Source organism: Bidens hawaiensis, unplaced genomic scaffold (assembly GCF_021521415.1).
Source record: "Bidens hawaiensis isolate Kalapana, Puna unplaced genomic scaffold, B.hawaiensis_p1.1 tig00007983_1, whole genome shotgun sequence".
Classification (NCBI taxonomy): Eukaryota; Viridiplantae; Streptophyta; class Magnoliopsida; order Asterales; family Asteraceae; genus Bidens; species Bidens hawaiensis.
Genome location: NW_027491557.1, coordinates 554,688 through 579,446, shown reverse-complemented (window position 1 = coordinate 579,446; position 24,759 = coordinate 554,688). Strand labels below are relative to the sequence as shown.

Here is a 24,759-nt window from a genome sequence, read left to right as displayed (position 1 = left end):
GTTTAAAAATGTTAAATAGCAATTTTGGACCTATTTTAACCTTTAAAATCACTTAAAAATGCTGCATTTACAGAAGTTAGGGACTAAAAATAACATTTTCTGAAATCTAGGGAAATTATTGCGAGATATTGGAATTTCTTGCGAGATATCGTCAAAATATCGTCCGTAGGTTTATTTCAACTAGTTTGTCAGGACCGGGATCTCGTGCAACACAAACAATTGACAAAAATAAACACGAGATCGGTTTGTAAAGACCCACTGAAAATATCCGGCAGAACCAGATATAATCAGGATGTTGGTTATATAGTATGAAAGTCGGTGGTATATCTTACACAAATACACTCAAAAGATTTCCAGTATATTTAAATAATCAGTCAAGAATAATGGAAGCTTTTAGGGTTTTTGCATGGAACATCTAGGGTTTATGTCAATGACGGCCGACGTACTAGGTTTGCATGGGATGGGGTGTTAGTCTCTCATTAATCGTTATGCACACGTACCCATGATGCAATCCTATTATACTTTATATAGGCCCATAGACGTTCCTTTTAGAAACCCTAATGATTACAAAATACAATTAAAATAAACATAAGTGTAAACTAGGTCTTCGAGTATGATTTATCTTTGTCGAGCATACCTTGTAACATTGAGTATGCTCAAAGCATTTCTTCAAGTAAACTTTACTTAGAATATTTTCCTTAGAAAATATTCTACTCCAGCAGACTTCAATTTTCATAACTTATCGCAACTTTGCTCGGACAAATCCCACGAGCAAACATATTCTTCTAGATCTCTTCAATCTTCCCTAAGGTTTATTGAGAACAATACTAGTATGCTCGAGTATTGAAGCTTGCTCGAGATTGAACCATGCTCGTAGCTTTACTTAGCACATTTTTGTAACATCCGTATTTTGAGATTAACAGATAAAAGAAAATTTATTATTACGTGTGTGTTGTTAATTTGATTGTGTGATAGTGATTAAATTATGTTGGGTTTGGGCTTGGGAGTGGATATGGGCCCTAGGGCCCATGGACCCCCTATATATACCCCATCCTCCACTCCATTTCTTTTCTTTCACAACAAACACACTCAAGAACACAAACGTTTCTCAAGCACCCGGATCCAAATCCGAGCAAAAAGGAAAAGGTGAATCATGTGTTCAACGCCATCAAAAAACAAAGAACACGTCCAGATCTTCGGGTTGTCCAGATCCGAACCCAACCGAGACCAAAAGGTGAGGTTTGGCCAACAAGGTTAAGTTTTTATGGTTGGTCTCGACATGCAAACTGATAGAACAATAGATCGGGTTGTAAGATGTAAGAAAAACATAAACTTGGTGAGTTATAACCTCACGTGTATGATATAGGACAAAAAGGTGATGTTCGGACCTCATAAAACACAGGTATACAAAGTTGGTACAACCCAAAACCCATAAAAAGGGTAGAATCGGGCCATAAGGAAGAGTCACGGAGGAAAATGGCTTTAAAATGGTAAAAACGAAGAAGGGAAAAGAATTCGCATCGCATAAGCTATGCAAAGAGAAACTTCCAAGCGAAGCGAATTTCCATGCGATTCAATTTTCTGATGCATTTTTGATAAAGGGTCTGTTAATGAAAATAAAATTTTTCCAAGCTGACCTGACAGCTCGACCCCAGCCAGGGGCTCTGCCCCTTGGACCTTGCTAGGGGCTGCCGCCCCTAGACCCCGCTACCAGGAGCGCTGCTCCCGGACCCCCGTTAGTTAAGGGTTTCATTAACTTAAATGTGAGAGGTAGTAGTAACAGATAATTGATACTCGTAACTTGTTACACAGTTAGCCGAGCTCAGTTAAGGAAGGGAATTATGATAAACTCAGAGAGGAATCGTCTTCAGGTGAGTTATAGCCCCATTTCTCTTTGAAATGTTTTCGGGGCTGTGTGCATACTTATAAGACTAGAAGAACACTTATATGATGGAGGTAATTACCCAATGCAAGAATGAAAGAATGTGGTAAGAATTTGTATGTGATTAGTTTGATAACTAAATATGATTGTAAAAGACGAATATGAATATAATGTAAGAGTTAGGGTGGCAGACACTTCTAATACCTGGGCAAGAATAAAGTGGCTGACTCTATGATATCGGTGCAAGAATAGAGTGGCCGACTCTATGATATCGGTGCAAGAATTCGGGTGGCAGACCTTTATAATATATGTGCAAGAATTCGGGTGGCAGACCCTTATAATATCTGTGTAAGAATAATGTAAGAATAGTACTGAGTGATACTTGTAATGAAAGAACGGGTAAGAATGAGTATATAAAATAACATGTAAGAGTAATCTTGTAACTGTTAAACTAGAACTTACTCAGCGTAGCTGACTTTTAGTATGTACGCAGGTAAATAGAATGCGGCAGGTTGCTTGAGAGGAGGCACGTGACAATGGAGTGAAGACTGGCATCGAAGAAAGAAGATTCACGTGCTATTTATGTTATGTTGTAAGACAAGTTAACTTTTGTTAAGACAAGATTCGATGTTTGTAATGTAATGTATGAAGTTTTAATTATTCCATAAATGTTTTAATTAACTCTGATTTTAGAACTGTGTTTATGAGTAAATCCAACACGAAAGTAGGGTTACCGGGAACGGGGCCTTACAATTTTGAGATCATCATTTATTGTATCCATGCTCGACCCACCAAAATACTTGTAATCTTTGGTTTAAGCTTGGATAGATCAAGTATCTGCTCGAATAGCAAACTGCGCTTGATGAAAAACATCCTTGCTTGAAGAAGTGTAGCTTGCTCGAATAGCAATCTGCAAACTCTTAAACATGTAGAAGCAAGCTTCTCACAAATGTTAATATAGGTCTTTTAAACCGTTTGTAAAACCATTAATTTTAAATTACCAACCGAGCTTAATAAATTCATAACCAAATTTGTTAAACGAGTAAAAATGTTAAAAAAATCTAACTCACTTTCGTATGAATCACGATTGCATTTAGTGTATGCAACAAGCCCTTTAAACCCCCCCCCCCCCGGTAGCCCGGGTGTACGAGTATGGTTTCGTAAGGGTTTATAGTGAACTACACCCACAAAGTTCAAATACAAAATATACACAAGCAACCACCCACAAGAATAAATCCCTTCAAGTGTCCCAACCATGCAACCCTTAATACCCATAAGCAATAATAATTGTCTTAATACAACCCGATAAACAAATAAAAACATAATAAAATTGATGTGTTGTAAAACACACTTATTTTCCGCACCTTTTATCTACGTTATTATATTATATTTTATGTATTTTAACTTGTTTTATATAGGTTTTACATAGTTTTAATTTTCTTGTAGGCTAAGGGTTAAAGCATGAAGAAACCAGACTCTTAGAGGAGCTTAGGGGCCTTTTACGCATATGATTTGAAGACAAAACTCAAGGCCCGGGCCGGTTACATATTGGAAAAGCCCAAGCCTACATTATAATATAATATACAAAAGAAAAAAAACCCTAACACCCCCTAGCTTAGTTCCGATTGCAACAGCAGCAGGGAGAAAGGAAGAAAATTTTTTTTGTTCGGCTAGGGTTTCGAGCTCGTGGAGGCTAAGGAAGAAAAAGGAGGAAAGAACAAAGGCTCGGGACGGTTTTTCATCATTTGTTACAGCCAAGAGCAGCCCCGAAACACTCAATATCCTTTCATTTATTTCATTGTTCATCAATTAATTTTTCCTTGTTCAATTGTTAATTTGTTTTGCAATTGATTGAAAGATTGAATTGCTCATGAATAGTATTGATTGTTGAATGATTGTTAAGATGATTGGTATGATTTATTTGATGTGTTTATTGAGTATTCATGGCTGTCCAAAAATGATTGTAGGCTAATCTTGTCAGTTCTACCTAGGAATGATGATTATTGTTAGTGTTTAATGAGTTTATTGGATTGTTTGATTGATAGACGTATATTGTTATTGTAAAGTTTGATTTAGAAATGAAATAGGTTGTGTTTAAGGGCTGGAAATTATGTTAATTCATTGCTTAAACCTCTTGCGTTGGTTGATTAGTTTTGTATTGACTGATCGGTGCTTGTTTGATTCTAGACTTTGTGTTTAGGGTTTGTTTGCGGTAGTACAACCGTAGAGTTTTGTTGCATGAATTTGTGGTTAAAGTACAACGGTTAAACACCTTCTTAGAGACCGAGAGGTGATAAGAAGTTAGGGTTGTCTCATTGCCTTTGCATGCTAGAATAAGAATTGCGCGAAAGCGAGTTCGTTTCTTGTCAGGTTTAGGTGTTTTGAGCGACTAGTTGATTTATTTTGGTTTAAGTTGAATTGTTCCTCTATCCTTGGTTGTGTAGTATTCATTACCATTAGGTTCGACTGTTGGTGAGACCGAGAGGTGAGTCAACATTAGAACACGTTAACAATTATTTTCCAGTTTGGTCGTTTTAGTTGATTTAGAGTAGTTAAGGTTTGTTGAGTGAGACCGAGAGGTAATCAAGTGAGCCTGAGCGATCCTTAGTCGTGTCATCTTTAGGAAACGGTGTCTTGATATCATCCAATCCATTTGTTTGTTAGACCTACAATTTGATTCAAACCTAGGTAGACGTTTTTCTCCATCCAAAGTCAACACAGTCAGTTTTCCGTTAAGTTTTCTATTTTTGGTAACTTTTGTCAGTCAGTCCAGTTAGTCCAGTTAAGTCATTTTATAAAAAGAAAAATCAAAATGATAATTAAAATAAATAAAATATTATTCTTAGGTAGGTCTTGTCTAGGGTTAGTGATCGTTAGCGTTCTTACGTGTCCTCGTGTTCGATACTCGGACTTCCTAGGTCTATACTACTTGCGATCGGTACACTTGCTGGGATGTGTGTGGTTTTAGGATTTTCGTTTTAAATTTAAAGCTTAGTTGTGAGGGTCATTCTTTTAGACATATCCGACGCACATCAAGTTTTTGGCGCTGTTGCCGGGGACACGGTTTTAGGCGTTTTTGAGAGCGACTCGAGTTAGGATTTATCTTGTGTGCTACTTGTAATTATTTTTGTTTTGTTTATTTGTTAGGATAGTTTGGCTTCTTTTATTGATTTTTATAGTTTTATGCGACAGACTTGATCTCGAGGACCACCCGACACTGAAGCATTTCCCGAGCCAGAGAGAGTTTCGTGAGAGACATCGCAACGTTTCACCATCGTCCACTTCTTCATCCGTTGACTTCGACGATAGGGATAGGATTATGGCCGAAGAGGAGGACAGTTGTAGACCGGTCCAGTCCGGCCAATGCTGGCATGAGATCCAGCATCGCACCACCCGCTATTGGAGTTACTAAAAACTGGCAGATTCCGTCGAACATTCTGAATACCATTTCTCATTCTGCTCAGTTTCACGGGTTGCTTCACGAGAACCCGCATTCTCATCTTACTCGCATCGTGCGTATCTGCGACACTTTCCATCTTGCCGGCATATCCGAAGACGCCATTAAGCTCCGCGTTTTTCCGTTCTCACTCGTTGATCAAGCGAGTCTGTGGCTCAAGTCCCTCCCACAGGGCTCCATAGCTACTTGGGCTGCCGTGCAGACCCAATTTCTTGAGAAATACGATCCTCCGGCTAAGGCCGCTTGTTTGCGTGACCAGATTCATTCTTTTCAGATGGAGGACACTGAGAGTTTCTATGAGGCATGGGAGCGCTTTAAAAATCTGTTAGCATTTTGCCCGAACCACGGCTTGCAAGATTGGGCGGTTTTCGAGAAGTTTTATTATGGAGTGACGTATGCGATGCAGAATATGCTCGACACGGCGGCGGGAGGAAATTTGTTGACGACGAAGGACCCGGATGAGTGCATCGCGTTGTTTAATGGGCTGGCTATGAGTGGATACCAGAGACCACCCGCCAGAGGAGGTAAGACCGTCGATTTCATATCACGAGGCATGCATTCAGTGGATACGAACACCACACTTACGGCAAAGGTCGAGGCGTTGGCGAAAATTGTGAAGGACTTGCAGACGAAGAGCAAGTTATGTGAGATATGCAGAGGAGGGCACGATACCGTTCAGTGCCTAGTCAGTTCGCAAGAGGAGGCTGTAGACTTCATAGACAATCCAAACCGAAATCAAAATTCTTTCAATTCTTATAATTCGGGACGGAGAGGCAATCAGAATTCCAACTAGAGGGGCGGTAATCAGTCCAGTTTTCAGCAGCGTCAGAGTCTATTCCAGGATGCCGGTGAGCGAGCAGTGGGGAGAAGAAGCCCACTTTAGAGGAGATGATGGCGCAGCAGATGCAGATGTTGTCACAGCTCATGACACGAGAGGATTCCCGACATAAAGAAACCCAGGAGAAGTTTCACGAGCACGAGCAGTTCATGAGGAATCAGGGAGCGTCGATTCAGAGTCTCGATCGGCAGATAGGAGAGATAGCTAGTCGGTTGAACGAGAGGCCGCAGGGTACGCTACCGAGCAGAACCCGAAGGGATTCGCGAAAGCTGTGACGACGAGGAGCGGTGCATGGGCACGATATGAGCCCGTGATTCAGCAGAGGTCCAGAGGAGGAGTTGTCTGATGTTAGGTTATTTTGTATATATATTAGTTTGTTAGTTATGTAGTTTTGTTTAGTATACTTTTAGAACTTTGGTACTTCATACGTGCTTTTGTATTTCAGGTCATTGATCGTTAAAGATGCTAAATTGGAGACTTGTACAAGCATGGAATGATATCCCGGGAAGACCAGAGCATAAATTGAAGTCTTAGGAAGTATTAGAAGGATTCGAGAAGAGTTTGGATGAGAAACCTAAAGCCGATGCTAAAACTGAACAAGATGGGTTCACAAAAAGCGACCAGGAAGTAAAACGAGCATATCCTGGGCTAGAAAATGAGCTACAGATCCCATAATATATGAATTTTGGGTTTCTCAATGAGAGGAATCCAAATATGAGGTTATCTTACATTGCCTAGCGCGATGGAATGGGCATATGGCCATCGCGCTACGCGATGGTACCCATAGTTGGGAAAGTTAGGGTTTGAGTTTATATTTCGTTTTGACGACCCTAGACGCGATAATTCACTTTCCAGGCGATTTTCAGAGCAGCAAGGAGGGCCACCATCACTTCCAATCATCTCAAGGCATCATACATGTTCTAGTGTTCTACCATATCATAACCGAAGCCCGAGAGATGCCGAGACGCGGCTAGGTCCTTCAAGTCATGCCGGGGATGTAGAGTATTGTATCTTTCAGTTTTTCTCATGTATTAAGAACGAATTAATTGTAACCATCTTTGATTAATCTATAAGTATTGATGTCTAGTATTATTGTGCACTCAGTCAGTTTAGGTTTATTTCGATCAGAACGATTATTGTGGCAGTTGCTATGATAATTGCTTATAGGATTGTTTTGACTAGTTGAATATGATGAAGCATACGTTTGCCCTTAGTTGAGTCACACTAGCAGGGACCGTTTGATAACCAGTGCCGTGTGTTAGCAAGTGTGGATGCCTAAGGTTTATCTAGTTAGTCAGTGTGTGTTGATCATTGATTGTTAATCTGTTAAGTTGCATGACATAGCTGTTTGCTTAGTTGCTTGAATCTCCGGGTGTGACTTGTCTTTGTTAATTGCTTGAAAGTTGTTTATTTGTTTAATCAATATTAAAACCAAACTGTTTGCTAGTGTGATCAGCACTTCGTTAGTTGAATCACTTCATAATATTTGGAATCATTTCACTGCACACTGACCACATACTCCTCGTGGTTCGACGTCCTACTTACCCTAGCTTGCTTAGGTGATTAGGACACTGAATTAATTGTTTTTGACTAGATAGCGACAGTCTAGCATCATTGTCGAGGATCCTGCAGTAGTTGTAGAGGAGCAGGTGGATGAGGAGATTCAGATGGAGTCTCCGCCGGCCCAGGTGCATCAGGGAGCAGCCCAGGGAGTTCAGCATAGGCCGAGAGACAGCAGTTACGGAGCGAGCCACCGAGAGTCTACAAACCTAGAGTACCATACCCCGGGTGACTCTGCAGGGATAGAGATGATGAGCAGAACTCCAAATTCCTTGATCTTTTGAAGCAGCTTCACCTTAATATTCCATTCCTTGAAGCACTGACTCAGATGCCGAAACATGCGAAGTTCCTTAAGGATATTCTCTCGAATAAGGAAAAGTTAGCTGAGGTCGCTTCCATCCCATTGAATGCTAGTTGTTCTGCTGTCTTATAGAGAAAGTTACCAGAGAAGATGTCCGATCCAGGGAGTTTCACGATTCCCTACATCTTAAGTGATGATACGGTGATTCACGTGCTGGCTGATCTTGGTGCCAGTATTAATCTCATGCCGTATTCCGTGTACAGCAAGCTGGGTTTAGGCGAACCAAGGTCTACCAGGATGAGTATCCAGCTTGCTGATCATTCTGTGAAATACCCTCGAGGGGTGGTCGAGAACATGCTTGTTCGTGTCGACAAGTTCATCTTCCCGGTGGACTTTGTCATTCTGGACATGAACGATGATGATAGTGTACTGCTTATCTTAGGCCGACCATTCCTTGCCAATGCACAGGTGTTGATCGACGTCTGCGAGGGTAAGTTGATCTTCAGAGTTGGGGATGAGAACGTCACCTTTGACGTTCGACAGTCACTTAAACACCCCAATTCTGTTGATAACTCCTTGTACTTTATCGATACCATCATGGAGCATGTTGGGGAGTTTTTCAGTGAGATCTATGGAGGATCTGCCTTCGACACTCAGATTCTCAATAGGGACATTCCGGAGATTGAGATGGTTGCCATGACCGATCAGTCAACGGATGATGACACCGAGTCACATACCCCTGAGTCTGAAGTGTCTGCTGGGATCGTACAAGATGATCCGATGGACCGACCTTCTGTCGAGAGCCCCCCCTCCTCCTTCCTTAGAGCTTAAGATTTACCCGCCCATTTGGAGTACGCATTTTTGGACGAGGAGAGGAAGTTGCCGGTTATTATTGTATCTGCTTTTACGGAGGTCGAGAGAGAGAAGTTGTTGAGGGTGCTGAGAGAGCACAAGGAGGCCATTACATGGAATATTATCGACATTAAGGGTATCAACCCTTCGTTCTGCACTCTTAAAATCCTCATGGAGGATAATTTCAGGACTGTCGTTCAGCCGTAGCGGTGGCTTAATCCGAAGATGCAGGAGGTCGTGAAGAAGGAGATTATCAAACTCCTTGATGCGGGGATCATTTTCCCTATTTCTGATAGTTCATGGGTTAGTCCAGTCCAAGTGGTTCCTAAAAAAGGTGGCATGACTGTCGTCACCAATGAGAGGAACGAGCTCATTCCCACTAGGACTGTGACCGGTTGGAGAGCCTGCATTGATTATCGCAGATTGAATGATGCCACGAGGAAAGACCATTTTCCTTTACCTTTCATTGATCAGATGTTGGAGCGTTTGGCAGGTCAGCAGTATTACTGCTTCTTGGATGGTTTCTCCGGGTACTTTCAGATTCCTATTGCTCCCGATGACAAGGAGAAAACCACGTTTACCTGCCCATACGGAACTTTTGCCTATAGACGTATGCCGTTCGGACTGTGTAACGCTCCAGCCAAATTTCAGAGGTGCATGGTGGCTATATTTCATGACATGATCGAGGACTCCATGGAGGTGTTCATGGACGATTTTTCTGTGTTTGGGAGCTCTTTTGATCAGTGTCTCTCCAACCTTGAGAGGATGTTGGCCCGATGCGTTGACACCAACTTAGTCCTTAACTGGAAGAAGTGTCACTTCATGGTACGCGAGGGCATTTTTTTGGGGCATCGTATTTCGAGTGCGGGGATAGAGGTCGACCGAGCGAAGGTCGAGACCATTTCTAATCTTCCCCCAACCACTTCTGTGAGATCCATCTGGAGTTTCTTGGGTCACGTTGGGTTTTACCATCGGTTCATTAAAGATTTTTCTAAAATCGCGAGACCCATGACCAAACTTCTGGAGAAGGATGCCATGTTTGTGTTTTCTGAGCAGTGTATCGAGGCATTTGATCTTTTAAAAGACAAACTCGTTAACGCCCCGATCATGATTGCTCTCGACTGGTCGCTTCCTTTTGAGTTGATGTGTGATGCGAGCGACTTCGCAGTCGGAGTGGTTCTTGGACAGCGGAAGGATAAGCACTTCCATCCAATTTACTATGCTATCCGGACCTTGAATGGTGCACAGGAGAGTTACACCACCACCGAGAAAAAGCTTTTAGCTGTGGTGTTTGCGTTCGATAAATTCAGGTCCTATCTAGTTCTGTCCAAGACGATTGTGTACACGGATCATTCTGCCATTCGTTATCTCTTCAGCAAACAGGATTCTATGCCACGCCTTATCCGATGGATCCTGCTGCTTCAAGAGTTTGATATTGAATCGATAAAAATGGGGCCGAGAATGTGGCGGCCGATCATCTTTCGCGTCTTGAGGAAGATGAGTTAGGAGAGCCAGGGATCAGGATTAATGACCATTTTCTGACAGAGAGTCTCATGTTTGTTTCAGCTCAGGATGAGGGTTTTCCATGGTTTGCTGATTTCGCGAACTATCTTGCGGACGGGTACTACCCGAAGATGTCTTACCAGCAAAAGAAGAAATTCTTTGCTGATGTTAAGTTTTACCTTTGGGATGACCCGTATCTCTTTCGTATAGGTGCTGACCAGTTGATCAGGAGGTGTGTTGATGTTAAGGAGGGATGGCAGATTCTGAGCCATTGCCATGTTAGACCGACAGGAGGTCACCACGGTGCGAGTTTGACAGCGAAGAAGGTCTTTGATTGTGGTTTTTATTGGCCTTCGATTTTTAAGGAAGCGCACACGTTTGTTAGGAGTTGTGATTGTTGCCAGCGTGTCGGCAACATTTCGTCGCGAAATGAAATGCCCCAGAATGCTATTCAGGTTTGTGAGGTTTTTGATGTGTGGTGCATTGATTTCATGGGACCGTTTCCATCTTCGCGTGAGAACAAGTACATACTCGTGGCGGTTGATTATGTTTCGAAGTGGGTTGAGGCCAAGGCCTTACCCACGAATGATGCCCGAGTTGTAGTCCGTTTTCTCAAGAGCCTCTTTGCTCGTTTTGGTGTCCCGAAGGTGTTGATTAGTGATAGAGGTACTCACTTCTGCAATGTGCAGATGGAGAAGGCGTTGCGACTCTATGGGGTCACCCATCGGCTTGCAACCGCCTACCACCCACAGACTAGTGGGTAGGTGGAGGTGAGTAATCGGTGGATCAAACGTATTCTTGAGAAAACGGTTGGTTTGAATCGTCGGGATTGGTCCGACAAGTTGGATGATGCGTTGTGGGCCTTCCATACAGCCTACAAAACTCCGACCGGTTCCACACCATTTCGGATGATTTATGGGAAGGCCTGCCACCTGCCTGTTGAGTTGGAGCACCGTGCTTCTTGGGCCCTACAGAGGGTCAATTTTGATATGTCCGCCGCAGAGAGCACTCGTTTCCACCAGTTGCACGAGTTAGAGGAGCTGAGAGATCACACCTACGCGCAGTCGTTTAGGTATAAGGAGCGGACGAAGGAACTGCATGAAAGAAAGTTGAAGGGGAACAAGCAGTTCAAGTGTGGGGATTTGGTCTTATTGTATAATTCCCGGTTGAGGTTATTCCCGGGAAAGTTGAAATCCCGATGGTACTAATTAATTATTAATACTACTCCACAGGGACTCAAGGAATGTGCTAATTTAATAATACTAATTAATTATTAAACTAAGTCGGGCAGACGATGTCAAGCAGTTTGTAGAAAAAGATTAATTAAAACTAACAATTACTTAAAAAATGATTTGTAAATAATATTAATAAAAACATTCATTCTAGGTTCGGGTAATGTGTTCTTCAACTTAATTCCAGATTCACTTGTCTTGATTGCGCAGTAATTACTAGACCTATTAGTTTGATTGTGATGACAAACGATACCCTAACCGAATTGTTGACACAATTGAACTCGATCTACACAATTACCAATTTATGTTTTATGATCACTAATTAAGTAACATTAACCGATGATTATTAGTTCAATGATACAAGAGCCTAACCCTAAATGTTGTTGAACAAACCAAACAAGTGATGTATTAATCAATAATCGCAAACAAAAATTGTTTAAACAACCAAGCAATCAATTGAAACAGAATAAAGCAATAAACTAACTCAAGTTCATAAACATTAAGCACATAAATCTGGTCTTAAGTTAAATTACACAAAACCCTAGCCTAGAACGAACAAAGGATTTAGCCGATCATGATCATAATGTCAAAACACTTATCGTTAATGAACATGCAAACCCGAGATGAACCGGAAGCTTCAGGATGGCTGGAAATCGTCTTAGCACAGCTCTTCTACCTCTGGAAGTCGTTATTAGCTGAATGGGGAGGTTAAGGGGTTTATATAAGGCAAACCTAAATTTTTGGCCAACTTAAGCATCTTCGCGTATCGCGCAGATGATAGGGATGCTTCTTTGCGTATCGCGAAGGACAAAATAGTCGCGGCCGGATTTCTGCAACTTCGCGTATCGCAAAGTTGCCCTTCTTTGCATCTTCGCGTATCGCGAAGATGTAAAACTTCAGATTTTTCTATTTTCTTTTCTTGACTGCCTCGTGATGCGTGCACTTCCATTCTCTCACTTCCCGATCTTCATTCCAAGCCCATAAATATCCTCGTTAAGCTCCATAGCTTCCAATGTCTTGAAAACACATAACAATGCTTGAAGTACCAATGTTCATTCATTTATTTACCTAAATATAACTAATTAATATATAATAATAACTAACTTTTACCCAACCATCAACCGCATACCGACCCATAGTCTCCAAACACCGAAGCATTCCATCAATACAGGATTTAAGGTTATAAAACCATACGCCTATGAAGTTTTAACCACTTAAACTAGCAGTATTTTTATTTATGTTTATATCACAAGCCATCTAGCATACTCTAATGTTAAGTCTATCCAACCATTTTACAATAACTATTCATATTAAAATATATTTTTTTTTGTGATCAAATCTAATAAAAGGCTTGAGTATGGCCTGATCTTTCATTCCAATCCTTACACAGGCTTAGCTAAACAAACAAAACCCTAAAGGCATTTTCCACTAAATCAAGCATTTTAAAGTTAAATTAAGTCTACAACCAAACCATCCTTTCATTCTCAAGGCTGAGCCTACCGACACATCCCAAATTAAGTGTGTTCCCGTTCTATTTATCTCATATTATATAATAATTTTGAAAAATAACCCCGATTTTTCTATCATTTTCCATTATTTTGCAAAAAATCTTAATTCAAGGAACATGAAAACTTTTAAAATTTTAATTTCTTCCTCATCCCCACACTTGAGGCAAACATTGCCCTCAATGTTTAAAAATATGACAATTAAAATAGGGACGGGGTTAAAATTCACTTTGAAAATTTTAAAAACCGGGCCTAATGTGATGGTGGTTATACATTTATACAATTACACTTTTAACACAAAAACTAATAAAACAAATAAAGTTATGAAAATGAAATCACCTAATAGAAAATATAACTCTCATTTGCAACTCTCGTGCCCTCGGTGATGCTCTCGGTGATGCTCTCGGTGAACTTACCTCTTCAACTCTCAAAATAAAATCAACAAACTCTCAAACATGTAGAAGCAAGCTTCTCACAAATGTTAAAAATATAGGTCTTTTAATTGTTTGCAAAAACCATTAATTTTAAATTACCAACCGAGCTTAATAAATTCATAACCAAATTTGTTAAACTAGTAAAAATGTTAAAAGACCTAACTCACTTTCGTAGGAATCACAATTACATTTAGCGTATGCAACAAGCACTTTAAACCCCCCAGTAGCCCGGGTGGACGAGTATGGTCTTGTGAGGGTTATAGTGAACTACACCCACAAAGTTCAAATACAAAATATACAAGTACCTGAATACAAGGCCGGGTTGCCTCTCGGTTAGCGCTAAGTTTTTGTTAAGGTCTTTAGCCGGACCGTTACCTGATTTGGCGGTTATCGTGGTCTAATGGAGTGCTTACCTTCCTCCACCTTGTTCTTCTTACTCCTCCAACATAGTGGTACACAGTCCATGACACTCCATCTTGGCCCGAAGCATGCCAATCTTCTTTGTTCATTTTTAAACCCCGGTGGCTTCCTCACCTTCTCCTTCTTTGGCGATTTCTCCTTACTTGTCTTACCTATCTCATCATGAACCACCTTTTTTCTTGCATGTTTGAAATCATCATCTGACTTTGCCACCTCTGCAACACGTATCTCTATCGCATTTAGCTCCTCTTTTTCTCTCTCCCGCTTCGACCTATCAAACACAAAACTTTCTTCTTTGGTCTCATCCTCACTTATATGAGGAAGAAACATGTTAGTAGCACCTGATCTAAAAGATTTTTCACAAGAATAATCAAATGAATTTGAAAAGATATGCAAAACTAACTTACAATTACCAAAGGCCATGCACACTGTTCCATCTCGGCAATTGATTTGAGCATTTGATGTTGCCAAAAATGGTCTCCCCAATATCACTCTCGGCTTTTCTTCATTCTCTATCGGTGTATAATCAAGAACAAGAAAATCTTCAGGATAGTAAAAATCACCAACGTTTACTGCAACTCCAACCAACTTCCCTCGGGGCCATCTTCGAGTGAAATCAGCTAACACCAATGTGGTGTCAACTTCTTGTAAAGGTCCAAACTCAAACTGGTCATAAACACTCCCCGGTAGAACACTTACACTCGCACCATAATCAACTAACACCTTGGTGGTCTTGAACTCGCCAATCTGAATGGGAATAAGTGGTGCCCCTGTTTGAAATTTTTCAACCGTGTCATTCACCCCATGATCTTCAATTGTGATTGCACTCACGTGTACGTTTTTACCATTTGATGAACTACTACTCTGATGGATCGGATTCTCTACGGTATCACTTGGCAATTTGGATGGATTTCTCTTCAAACTAGCCACTTCTTCTGTAAGCTGGATCACCTGTTTATCCCTCGAAGCATTAGCTTTCTCTTGGAGCTCTAATCTTTGATTCACGCTTTTATTCTGAGCTTCCTGATCTATCTTCATCTGCTTCAAAAAGTTCATCACATCCTTAATTGACTCTTCCTTGTTACCCAAAGAACTTCCTTGACCTTGAGCCGCCCCTTGACTTTGCTGATAACTATCGTGATAAATCTTGTTGTAACCCCCCGACTCTCTTTGATTATACCCACTTTGACCATTACCCTCTCGTTCCCATATTGATGCTGATTTGACTGATAACCTGCTTTTTGGGAATTAACTTGAAAGTTCGGGTTTTGTTGTGTGTTCGGGTTTCATAACTGAAGTTGGGGTGATTTCGGAGGCCCGGGTGATAGGTATTTGAATTCATGTTACCATTAGTGTTGTACCTCCTCTCACCCTGAACAAAATTCGCCTCCTCTTCTTCGTCTTCCATCACAACTCCACAAGTTGCCACAACGTGGCCTATTCCTCCACAACCCTCACAAACTGGATACGCCTTTCCCGACTTACCTTTCTCTTTCACTCCTACCCCCATCAACTGATCTACCTTTCTTTCCAACCGGGCCATTCGGTCATCCGACTATCCACTATCCACGGCTTTCACAACCGCCCTTTTAACCATGCGGTTGGACTGAGCCTATCTCTTCGAGTTCATTGCATGCCGCTCTAAGTGTTGCCAATCTTCATTTTCATCATTCGTCAAAAACGACCCATTTGTGGTCGACTGAAGATCACGCACATCGTCACTTAACAACCCGTCATGAAACGCTTTAAGTAACTCCCACAATGCTATCCCATGATGAGGGCAAGTCCTCAATAACCTCTTGAATCTCGTGAAAGCTTCATGGAATGTTTTGCCCGACCCTTGCTGAAAGTTTCTGTTCGAAGTTCGGGCCTCGGACGTTCTTTGTGGTGTGTAATACTCATCCAAAAACTGCTGAGCCAGATCTTGCCACATATAAATGCTCGCTGACGGTAAAGATAAGAACCACTGTTTCGCTAGATCTTTAAGACTGAACTGAAAAACCACTAGTTTGAATTCATCGGCAGTAAACCCTTGATTTGAGATGGTGGCACAAATAGCATTAAACTCGCTCAAGTGAAAGTATGATTCTTCATATGCTTTCCCATGAAAAGTAGGCATCCCGGTTAAGTTACTTTGTCTTACCGAAAACGTTCTTCCTTCTCTAATCAGGATGACAATCGGAAGCGGGTTCGTGGCCACTTGTGGAATGAAGTGGCTTTGAACTCCCCGAACGGGTGTGGAACAAATTCCCTCGGGACCCCATCGTCAAACTCGTACTCAGGAAATTGTGGCTCGGGAATCTCTTGTCTTCTTTGGGCTCGGAGGTTTCTTGGTTGTTGAACGGGCTCGGGTGTTCGGTTTCAGGGGGGTTGTTGTTGTCTTCTATAATATCGCCCCCCCTGAGCATCCTCCGTCTCTTCTTCATCCTCAAACTCGTCGAATTCATCGAACAACCTTCGCCGATTAGCTACTCTTTCGAACTCGAAATCAACCCGATTATTTGGCGGCTCAGACCTTATGAAACGATCATCTCTCATGTGGTATCTTCTTTAAGCTCATGGGTTAATGTGTTGGTGGAGTGGTGGTAAGTCATGGAGGGGTGGATTTTGTGGAATGTGTTGTGGAACGGGCTGTTCTTGATTATGCGGTGGGTTAAGGTTGTCGGGTTGAAAAACCGGTGGGATTAGGTATGGGTTATTTTCCTTATGGTCCATGTTTTCTTTTTTTGGCCTTAAGGACTCACCCTTTCTTTGATTTGCTCGGTTTCTTCTCGCGGCTTTCTCAATCTCAGGATCAAACTCCAACACCCCCTTGTGTCAGGAAAATCTCGTATGCATCAACCTAGAAGATTAATTGCACACACTAAACAAGCACACCCCGCGTAAAATCAACGAAGAAAAGAAAATAAACTAAAATTTAACTAAATTACGCTAATTTAAACTAAACTAGCACTAAGCGCGTTGAGTCCCCGGCAACGGCACCATTTTGACATAGGCTGTCGCGGTCTACTCAAAAATCAATTAAAAAGACTTAAATACCTATAACAAGTACGGGTAAGTAAGGTCGTCTCCACAGGAACTCAAGGAAAGTGCTAATTTAATATTACTAAATTAATAATTAAAATAAGGCATACAGACGATGTCAAGCGATTTTTAGAAAAAGATATAATTAAAACTAAATGATTACTTAAAAAGATTTGTAAACAATATTAATGAAAGCATTCATTCTAGGTTCGGGTAATGTGTTCTTTAACTTAATTCCAGATTTACTTATCTTGATTGCGCAGTAATTACTAGACCTATTAGTTTGATTGTGATGACAAACGATACCCTAACCGAATTGTTGGCACAATTGAACTCGATCTACACAATTACCAATTTATGTTTTAAGATAACTAATTAAGTAACAATGGTTGATGATTAATAGTTCAATGACACAAAAACCTAACCCTAAATGTTGATGAACAAACCAAACAAGTGATGCACTAATCAATAAACGGAAACACAAATTGTTTAAACAACCAAGCAATCAATTGAACAAGAATAAAGCAATAAACTAACTCAAGTTCATAAACATTAAGCATATAAATCTGGTCTTAAGTTAAATTACACAAAACCCTAGCCTAGAACGAAAAAAGGATTTAGCCGAGCATCGACGCGACAATTAAACAACTTATCTTTGATGACATACAAACCCGAGATGAACCAGAAGCCTTGGAATGGTAGAAAATCACCCAAAGCAACCCCTTTTGCCTTCTAAGTCATTATATACCGAATGGTGGGGTTAATGGGTTTATATAAGGCAAAACCTAGATTTTTTCGGTTTTAGGCATCTTCGCGTCGCACGAAGTTGCATGTCTAGCATCTTTGCGTCTCGTGAAGGTGCAAATTGACTTCATATTCAAATTCATCTTGTTGGGAAACCCGAAATTCATATATTATGGATTCTGTAACTCATTTTCTAGGCCGAGATATGCCCGTTTTACTAAAAGACACTTTTCTGGTAACCCATCTTGTTCAGTTTTCGCTTCGGCTTCAGGTTTCTCCTTCAATCCTTTCCCGAATCCTTCCTAACCATCCATATATGTTTCCCATACTTCAATTTTCTCGAGGCTTGCTTAATCTTCATCTAACTGGCTTTGAATTAGCTCGTTTAAGCTCCATAACGTCCAATGTCTTGAAAACACATAACAATGCTTGAAGTACCAATGTTCATTCATTTATTTACCTAAAATCAACTAAGTAATATATAATACTAACTAAATTTTACCCAACCATCACCCCTTGATTCTCCTTATTTCATCATCCTCAGATCCTTCATTTTCAGAGCTTTCTTCATTTTCATTTTGTTGTGAACAATCTATGATTGTTTCAGAAACAATTTCTACTTCCAAGTCACCATAATTTGCATTATATCATCATCATCTTCTTCAGTACAGTTTCCTTCTCACCTTCTTTCAACCCCTTTCTTCAATATTCTCCACTTCAATCTCAGCCTCCTGTTCATCATCAGACATGCCATATACATCATCAATTAACTTCAGGGCATTAGTCTGTACTTGTTGTTCTTCACTTTCTTCATAAAGGTCACATATTTGATCCAAAGCATTGATATTATCCCGCGATTTTGATGCATTTAAGGTCTTCTCAACCTCTAGATGTTTCAGGGTTTGAATTCTTTTAAGAGCATCCTCCAGTGCTTGTTCAAGAGATCTATTCTTCACTTTTAACTCTGTGTTTTCAGCCATCAGTTCAACATTTCTTAACAACAAGGCTTCATATGCATCATTTGGTGAATAATGTGATGATTTAGGTAGTGGTTCATTTTCTGGTTCAGACTCAGGTTGGCTTGATGGGGATATTGGTGAGTAATAGGTAGGTTCAGTGACAGAGATTGGAATGTAAGGTTCATGATGTTGAATGGGTTGTTTAAGTGTTGGTTGGATGGGTTCATTCAAAGGTGAAAGTGGTGGTGGTGATGAACTAGATAGATCATCCATGGGTTCTTGAATGGGTGAGTAGGGTGGTGAAGGAATGTTTGAATCAGGTTGGGTTATGTGGTCTGGTGAGATTGGTGGGGTTATTATTTGAATGTTTTGAGTCAGCTGGTTAATAATAGTATCAATGAAAACATCATCATCAATTGGTTCATTTTTCTCTTGATCATCAGCAATTTCTTTCAACACAGTTTCATCCATTACCGGCTCATTTGCAACAGGCTCCACAGGATCATCCAATACCTAATCGTACACAACCTCCGGTTCTATCTCAGCCTCATTTTGTACACTAACATTACCAACATTTGCTTCTGCATTGTAAATTGCTCCATCATTATCTGCACCATCATCGCCACTCTCATCACTGCTATCGGATTCATCTTCTTCATCACTATTACTCTCTTCCACCCCAGGTTCAGGTGAGGCAGGGACCTCCATAATATCCACTTGGTTGTTCAGTAACCAAGGCAATACATCAAACTCTACTCTTGTATTAAATTGGCTTTTGGAGCTCACATTCTTTATTCTTTTGAACACATTTGGGTCCTATAAATTCAGAGTTTCACCAGTAGTTGCAAGCCCATTCAATGCACCATTAATAATAATTTGCAAAAATCTTGGATACATCTAGAATTTGCCTCTTTCATTCTTTTGTGCATATGTCACTAGCCCATTAAAAATCATTCTTGAAAAATTGAATGGTTGTCTGAAAATGATAGCAACAGTAGCAGTTCATAGCTCTCTGCTCAGTAGAGTCCATGTTCCTCTTCTTAATGATAAGCTTTGTATAACATGGTGAATCAGAAACCTATATAGCAATGGAAACATGCCCTTCTGGAACTGGCCTTCATGAATGTTCCCTTGGTAACCCAATGTTTCCTGAAAGATTCTCAACAGCCTCTACTGTGAGTAGGACAACTGCACAACATGATCATCATTAAGTTGTAAAGCAGCACTGATAGTTTGTTCAGTTACTTTCAATTCTTGACCAAGAATGGTGGCCTCAATTCTTCTACCATTTATGTCATCAGTGTAAGTGGCCGATCCCAAAAATCATTAATGTGGTTTTTGTAAATAATAGGATTCTCAGTCAGAGCAAATCTTAGATTGGAATTGTTTCGCCAATCTATCATCAAACCCAGTTCTTGATTTTCTTCATTGACTTCCAACAGAGCACACATATTGTGTTTGGGTTCAAATTTATATGCCATTTGATCCCTTAATCAATCCAGCAGTTTCATCTTTGGTTGCCAAGAAAAACACCCAATTGCTGTCTTAATTCCTTATTTTGTATAGATTTTGTGGCACCACATTGTGGAAAAAGGATGCATGCTGGTTTAATAGATGGTATCGTTGGTGGAGTGTGTGTTGTACTTTTAATCATGTGTATTTTGTGGAGAAGAGGCTACAAGATGACTAAAAACCAACTTATAGAGGTAAAACTTTCATTATCATGGTTTTAGATTTGTGGGGATTTTAACCCATTTATTTGTAAATCGTGTTGAGTTGGCTTGTGTTGTGTTTTACTTCAGACGGGTCACTTGAGCACCAGCACAAGCTTTAGCTAAAACGGAAACGAGTCAAAATGATCAAACGGACTGAAAGCCAGGCAATCATACAATATCTAAAGTCATTTATAGGAGTAACTTTGTTCTTTTCATTTGTAATTAAAGATTGTTTCTCCTCATAATCCCTTACCAAGACTAGAGTAGCATAATACATCTCACTAAGAACTATATTCTTTCTTTTTGTTAAATTCGTGTTTGACGAAATCGCTCATATATCATCACTTGGTTAATTTTAGCCAACATCACCGTATTTACCAAAACAAAATAGTGATTATTATCAACTTTTACTGATTATCATGACACAATCATTTATAAAATTCCATTCTTCATCAAAAAAGGTCAAATTACATCAAGAAGTTATATAGCCAATTTCTTGATAAGATAAACATAAATTCTTGGAAATTTAAGTTAGGGCTGGGATTTAAAAATAAACAGCTTAAAAGTTTTCAGAAATAGAAAGAATGCATGAATGCCCTCGCCAATCGTGGTTCTTGATTTCCAGTTCACTAAAAAGGTGACTAGAATTTACCAGATTTCCACTGTCCTCCTAAATTTGACCAAAAACACATACTAATCAAACATATGAAAACAAAACACTGTTACGTTTCTTCATTTTAAGAAACTCACTTACCAAAAACCTTTAGCCTGGTGGTATCAAGAACGTTTTGTCTTTCCAAACGCATGTGACAAAAATAAAATTCTGGTCAAAAAAACAAAAGAACCTCACTTTACTTTCTTATAACATCTCTACTTCTCTAGAGATTTGAGTTTTCCTGAAGGGCTATGATTTGAACTTTTGACATGAGAAGTGAATTACAGTTTTCGCTCCGAGTTCAATATTATTTTAGTCCAACTTTTACAATAATTAAATTTGACCCATATTATTACATAATGAATGGGAATTTATTAATACTTTAATAAATAGAATATTCCCTAGATAACTATATCTATTATTAGGACGTCACGTCGATAGCTGATATGATCGGACCATAACTTCCTCTATCAGGAATTGCTGTAGTGCCTTTTCCAGCCCAGTAAAGTTGAATCTTGAGCGTATTATTCTTCACATTAACAGCAAAACTCTTTATAACAGCAATACCAGTACCTCCCGCCTCTTTTACTATATCAAAATCCCTCAGTTTCAACTCCCCCTGCAGTAAAAGTTATCAATGGACGTTAATATCACTTTTTACAGTTATAACTGCATATATTGAATAAAACAGTAACCACCTGCACATAAACATTGAATATTCGCTTCCCGAGGCTGATAAATGAGTTATCTTGTGTAAAAACAATCTCTGCAAAGTGGAGCTTGACAGTGTGGTTCCCATTCATAAGACACAATCCATAATAAGTAAGAGAAATAGCAGCCATGCGTGCTTTTGTATATATAATTCAATATCAGATGTTGATATATTATGAAGACTAGACGTGTTAGAAAGAATATAGACATCAGAATCAGCGTTGTTATCTAAGAAGTTTCCTGTGCTGCTGAACGCCCAATTTCCACCATTGTAATATGATGAGGCATAACTCAATTTTCTCCCATGAACTATTTGTGTCAATGGATTAGTTCGATCCAAAACTTGAGATAATGGGTGTAAACGGAAAAAAACTTTATAAGTATCTGTTAATGGAGTGGAATTTACCAAGTTCTGAGGAGTTGGTGTCCAGTTATGCTTAAGTGCTGCATATATGTTTCCTCGAGCCATATTTTCTAAACAAACTAAGGCCAACCCAAATTGCTCTTGTAAAAGATCCGCTACAGAACGAATACGTTTATTTTGCAAATGATTCATATCGTCAAGTGTACCCATTCCAAATTTGATTCGAATCAAACTATCCGCGGTTGCCAATATATCTCTCGGTAACAAAACTGTATTGTTCTGGGGTATATCAAGGTTTAGTCTCCGATTCATATTTCGTCGACCAATCCCTCCCAATTCACATCTTTGTTGAAAGAATTTTTTTTGTAAATCCTTAGATAAGGATTCAGAAAATACCGGATCTCTCTTTACACAAGCAAATTGTTGATAAAATTCCAAAATACCTTTATTTGATGTGTCAGCTTCATATTTGATGTTGTTGATATTTACTTCTTTGCCTCCACAGTTGATGTGCAGAGAACGAATTTCTAATGCAAAAGATGACATTTTAACTATGATATAAGATGAGGCTAATGAAGTAAAAGCTTTACTTACGATGTGTTCTTGGTTTAGTACATGGAAAATCTTTCCTTAAACATGGATGGACATGCTTTCTACATAAGAAATACAAACAAATAACTTACTTTGTAGTTTTGATGCATACACAACACTCAACTGAGCATGAAAGTTCCATATCAGTTGCTTAACGTTTGTATATTATGATAATGAAACTGATTTCGGAATAAGGGAGCTACTTTTAATCTTCATTTTAAAAGCTAATTTTGAATTTAAAATATGTTGTCTTACATTTACATTATTTGTGCTTACATTTTGAACATATATTTTTATAGTTAAACTAGGTTAGAAAGCTATTTATTACACGAGTTGAATAAAAAAAATACTAGTTAGTCAGTAATGAAGATTTGGAAATTATAAAACGATATATTAAAGATAACATATGACTGAAATTACATACAAGTTACTAACTAATAATTTTAATACATTTGAAGACAAATATTCACATAAGTTATTATAGTTAATTTAATATATTTATAACTTAAGATATTATGTTCTATTGTTATAAATACGAAGGGTGTAATAAGTGAAGCGAGAAAAAGAATCTTGAGCTCGCAGAATTGTTAGAAGTGATGCAACTAGTTATTAATTAATCAGGTATAGATAAACGCATAAATTAAAACATTGTAACATTCCAAGTCCCTCAGTTTTTCAAGTGAATGACTGGGGTTTAGCCAAACCCTAGACTAGTCTCTATATATATGACGTCATGTACTTGTAATCCCTTCTCACTCAATAAATAATACCTAGTTGCCACCCGTGGACGTAGGTCAGTTTAGACCAAACCACGTTAAATCCTCGTGTTCGTTTATTGCTTTCACGTGTGTGTTCAGTTTCGTGTGTGCGTTTAATTCTAACAAGTGGTATCAAGAGCTTAGGTTCAAAATCACACGAAGAACATGTTGAACCGGTTCCTCCGCCGTCGCCGTCTGACTCTCGCCGCCACAACAGCCGGCTGTCACGCTTGTCGTCGACGATTGTAGTGGTTAGTTTCAAGTTCTGTTATTTTTCTGAAAGCAATTAGCCATAGTATCACCACCGTATATCCAAGCCGTTGCCGCCTATGATTTTTGTTACGATGTCACCGTAGTTTGACAGGGAAGGAATGTGACCAATGTTTCTTTGTTTTTTAATTGACTTCTTATCTTGGGCAGGAGGCCAAGGTTGAAAATTGTTTTGTTTATTAGTGGCCAAGGTTGACAATTGTTTATTAGGAGCTCGTAAAACAAAAGAGGAGCAACAATTGTTTTGTTGTTGAGTAGGGATCCTTTGACCTAGTTTTTGTTTGGGCCCACTAAATTAGATTTGGTTGGTTTTGTTTTTTTTTGGGCCACGTGAAAAAAAAAAAGAGGTAGTAACCCCGGTTTTGTTTAAGTTGGTGTGGGCCAAAGTTTGGGTAGTTTAGCTAGCTCATAAATAAATTTGGGTCAAGATCGTTGTTGCAAAGAACGTGCCAAGAATAAGTTGAATCAAGATCCTATTATTTGAATAACCGTTGTCAAGTCAGAAGAATTTTTTTAAAGAAACAGATAACCAGTGCCAACCGCGTTTGTCAGGTTTTATCGTTTCGATTTAAAGTTTTAGTTTCTAATTTACAAGTTCATTATTCCGTTGCGTTTAAATAGATTGATTTTTAATAGAGTTCAGTAGAACAGTCGTTAAGTTCAGGCCTGTGCCATTGCTGTGTCTGTCTCTGTTCTTATCCAGTTTTTCGTTTAGTCATTGTCATGGCAGAAGACGGAAAGGTTTCGATACAGAAGTTTGATGGACAAAAGTTTGGTTGGTGGAAGATGCAGATTGAGGCGCTACTTTGTCAGAAAGACTTAGATGTAGTGCTTGATGATGAAAAACCAGAAAAGATGTCAGAAGCAGATTGGAAGAAGTTGGACAAGAAGGCTAGGGCTTGTATTACTTTTCGGAAGATGTGGCGTTTAACATCATAAAAGAAACCACAGCCCGTGGTATGATGCAGGCACTATCAAACATGT

General features: G+C 39.5%; 2 protein-coding genes across 2 annotated transcripts in view; one reads left to right on the top strand and one right to left on the bottom strand.

Moving 5' to 3' along the window:
• Window positions 1-20,556, top strand: part of LOC143636485 (putative LRR receptor-like serine/threonine-protein kinase At1g07650) — a 54,734-nt gene extending 34,178 nt beyond the window's left edge. The window contains exons 6-7 of the mRNA XM_077104069.1: window positions 20,278-20,417; window positions 20,514-20,556. Coding sequence (XP_076960184.1) covers window positions 20,278-20,417; window positions 20,514-20,549 — 176 coding nt within the window. The 3' untranslated portion in view covers window positions 20,550-20,556. The remainder of the gene's footprint in view (window positions 1-20,277; window positions 20,418-20,513) is intronic.
• A 924-nt stretch (window positions 20,557-21,480) lies between these two features.
• Window positions 21,481-22,073, bottom strand: LOC143636465 (putative LRR receptor-like serine/threonine-protein kinase At1g07650). Its single transcript, XM_077104052.1, has 2 exons — window positions 21,780-22,073; window positions 21,481-21,700 (listed from the first exon to the last, which is right to left on the bottom strand). The coding sequence occupies exons 1-2, from the start codon at window positions 21,921-21,923 to the stop codon at window positions 21,503-21,505; spliced, it is 342 nt and encodes a 113-aa protein (XP_076960167.1). The 5' UTR covers window positions 21,924-22,073; the 3' UTR covers window positions 21,481-21,502.
• Between the last annotated feature and the right edge of the window lie 2,686 nt (window positions 22,074-24,759).

Coding starts and splice junctions, on each gene's coding strand:
- LOC143636465 (XM_077104052.1), bottom strand. CDS start 21,923: ATGGCTGCTATTTCTCTTACTTATTATGGATTGTGTCTTATGAATGGG. Junction 21,701..21,779: donor TATTCAATGTTTATGTGCAG/GTGGTTACTGTT, acceptor CTTTTACTGCAG/GGGGAGTTGAAACTGAGGGA.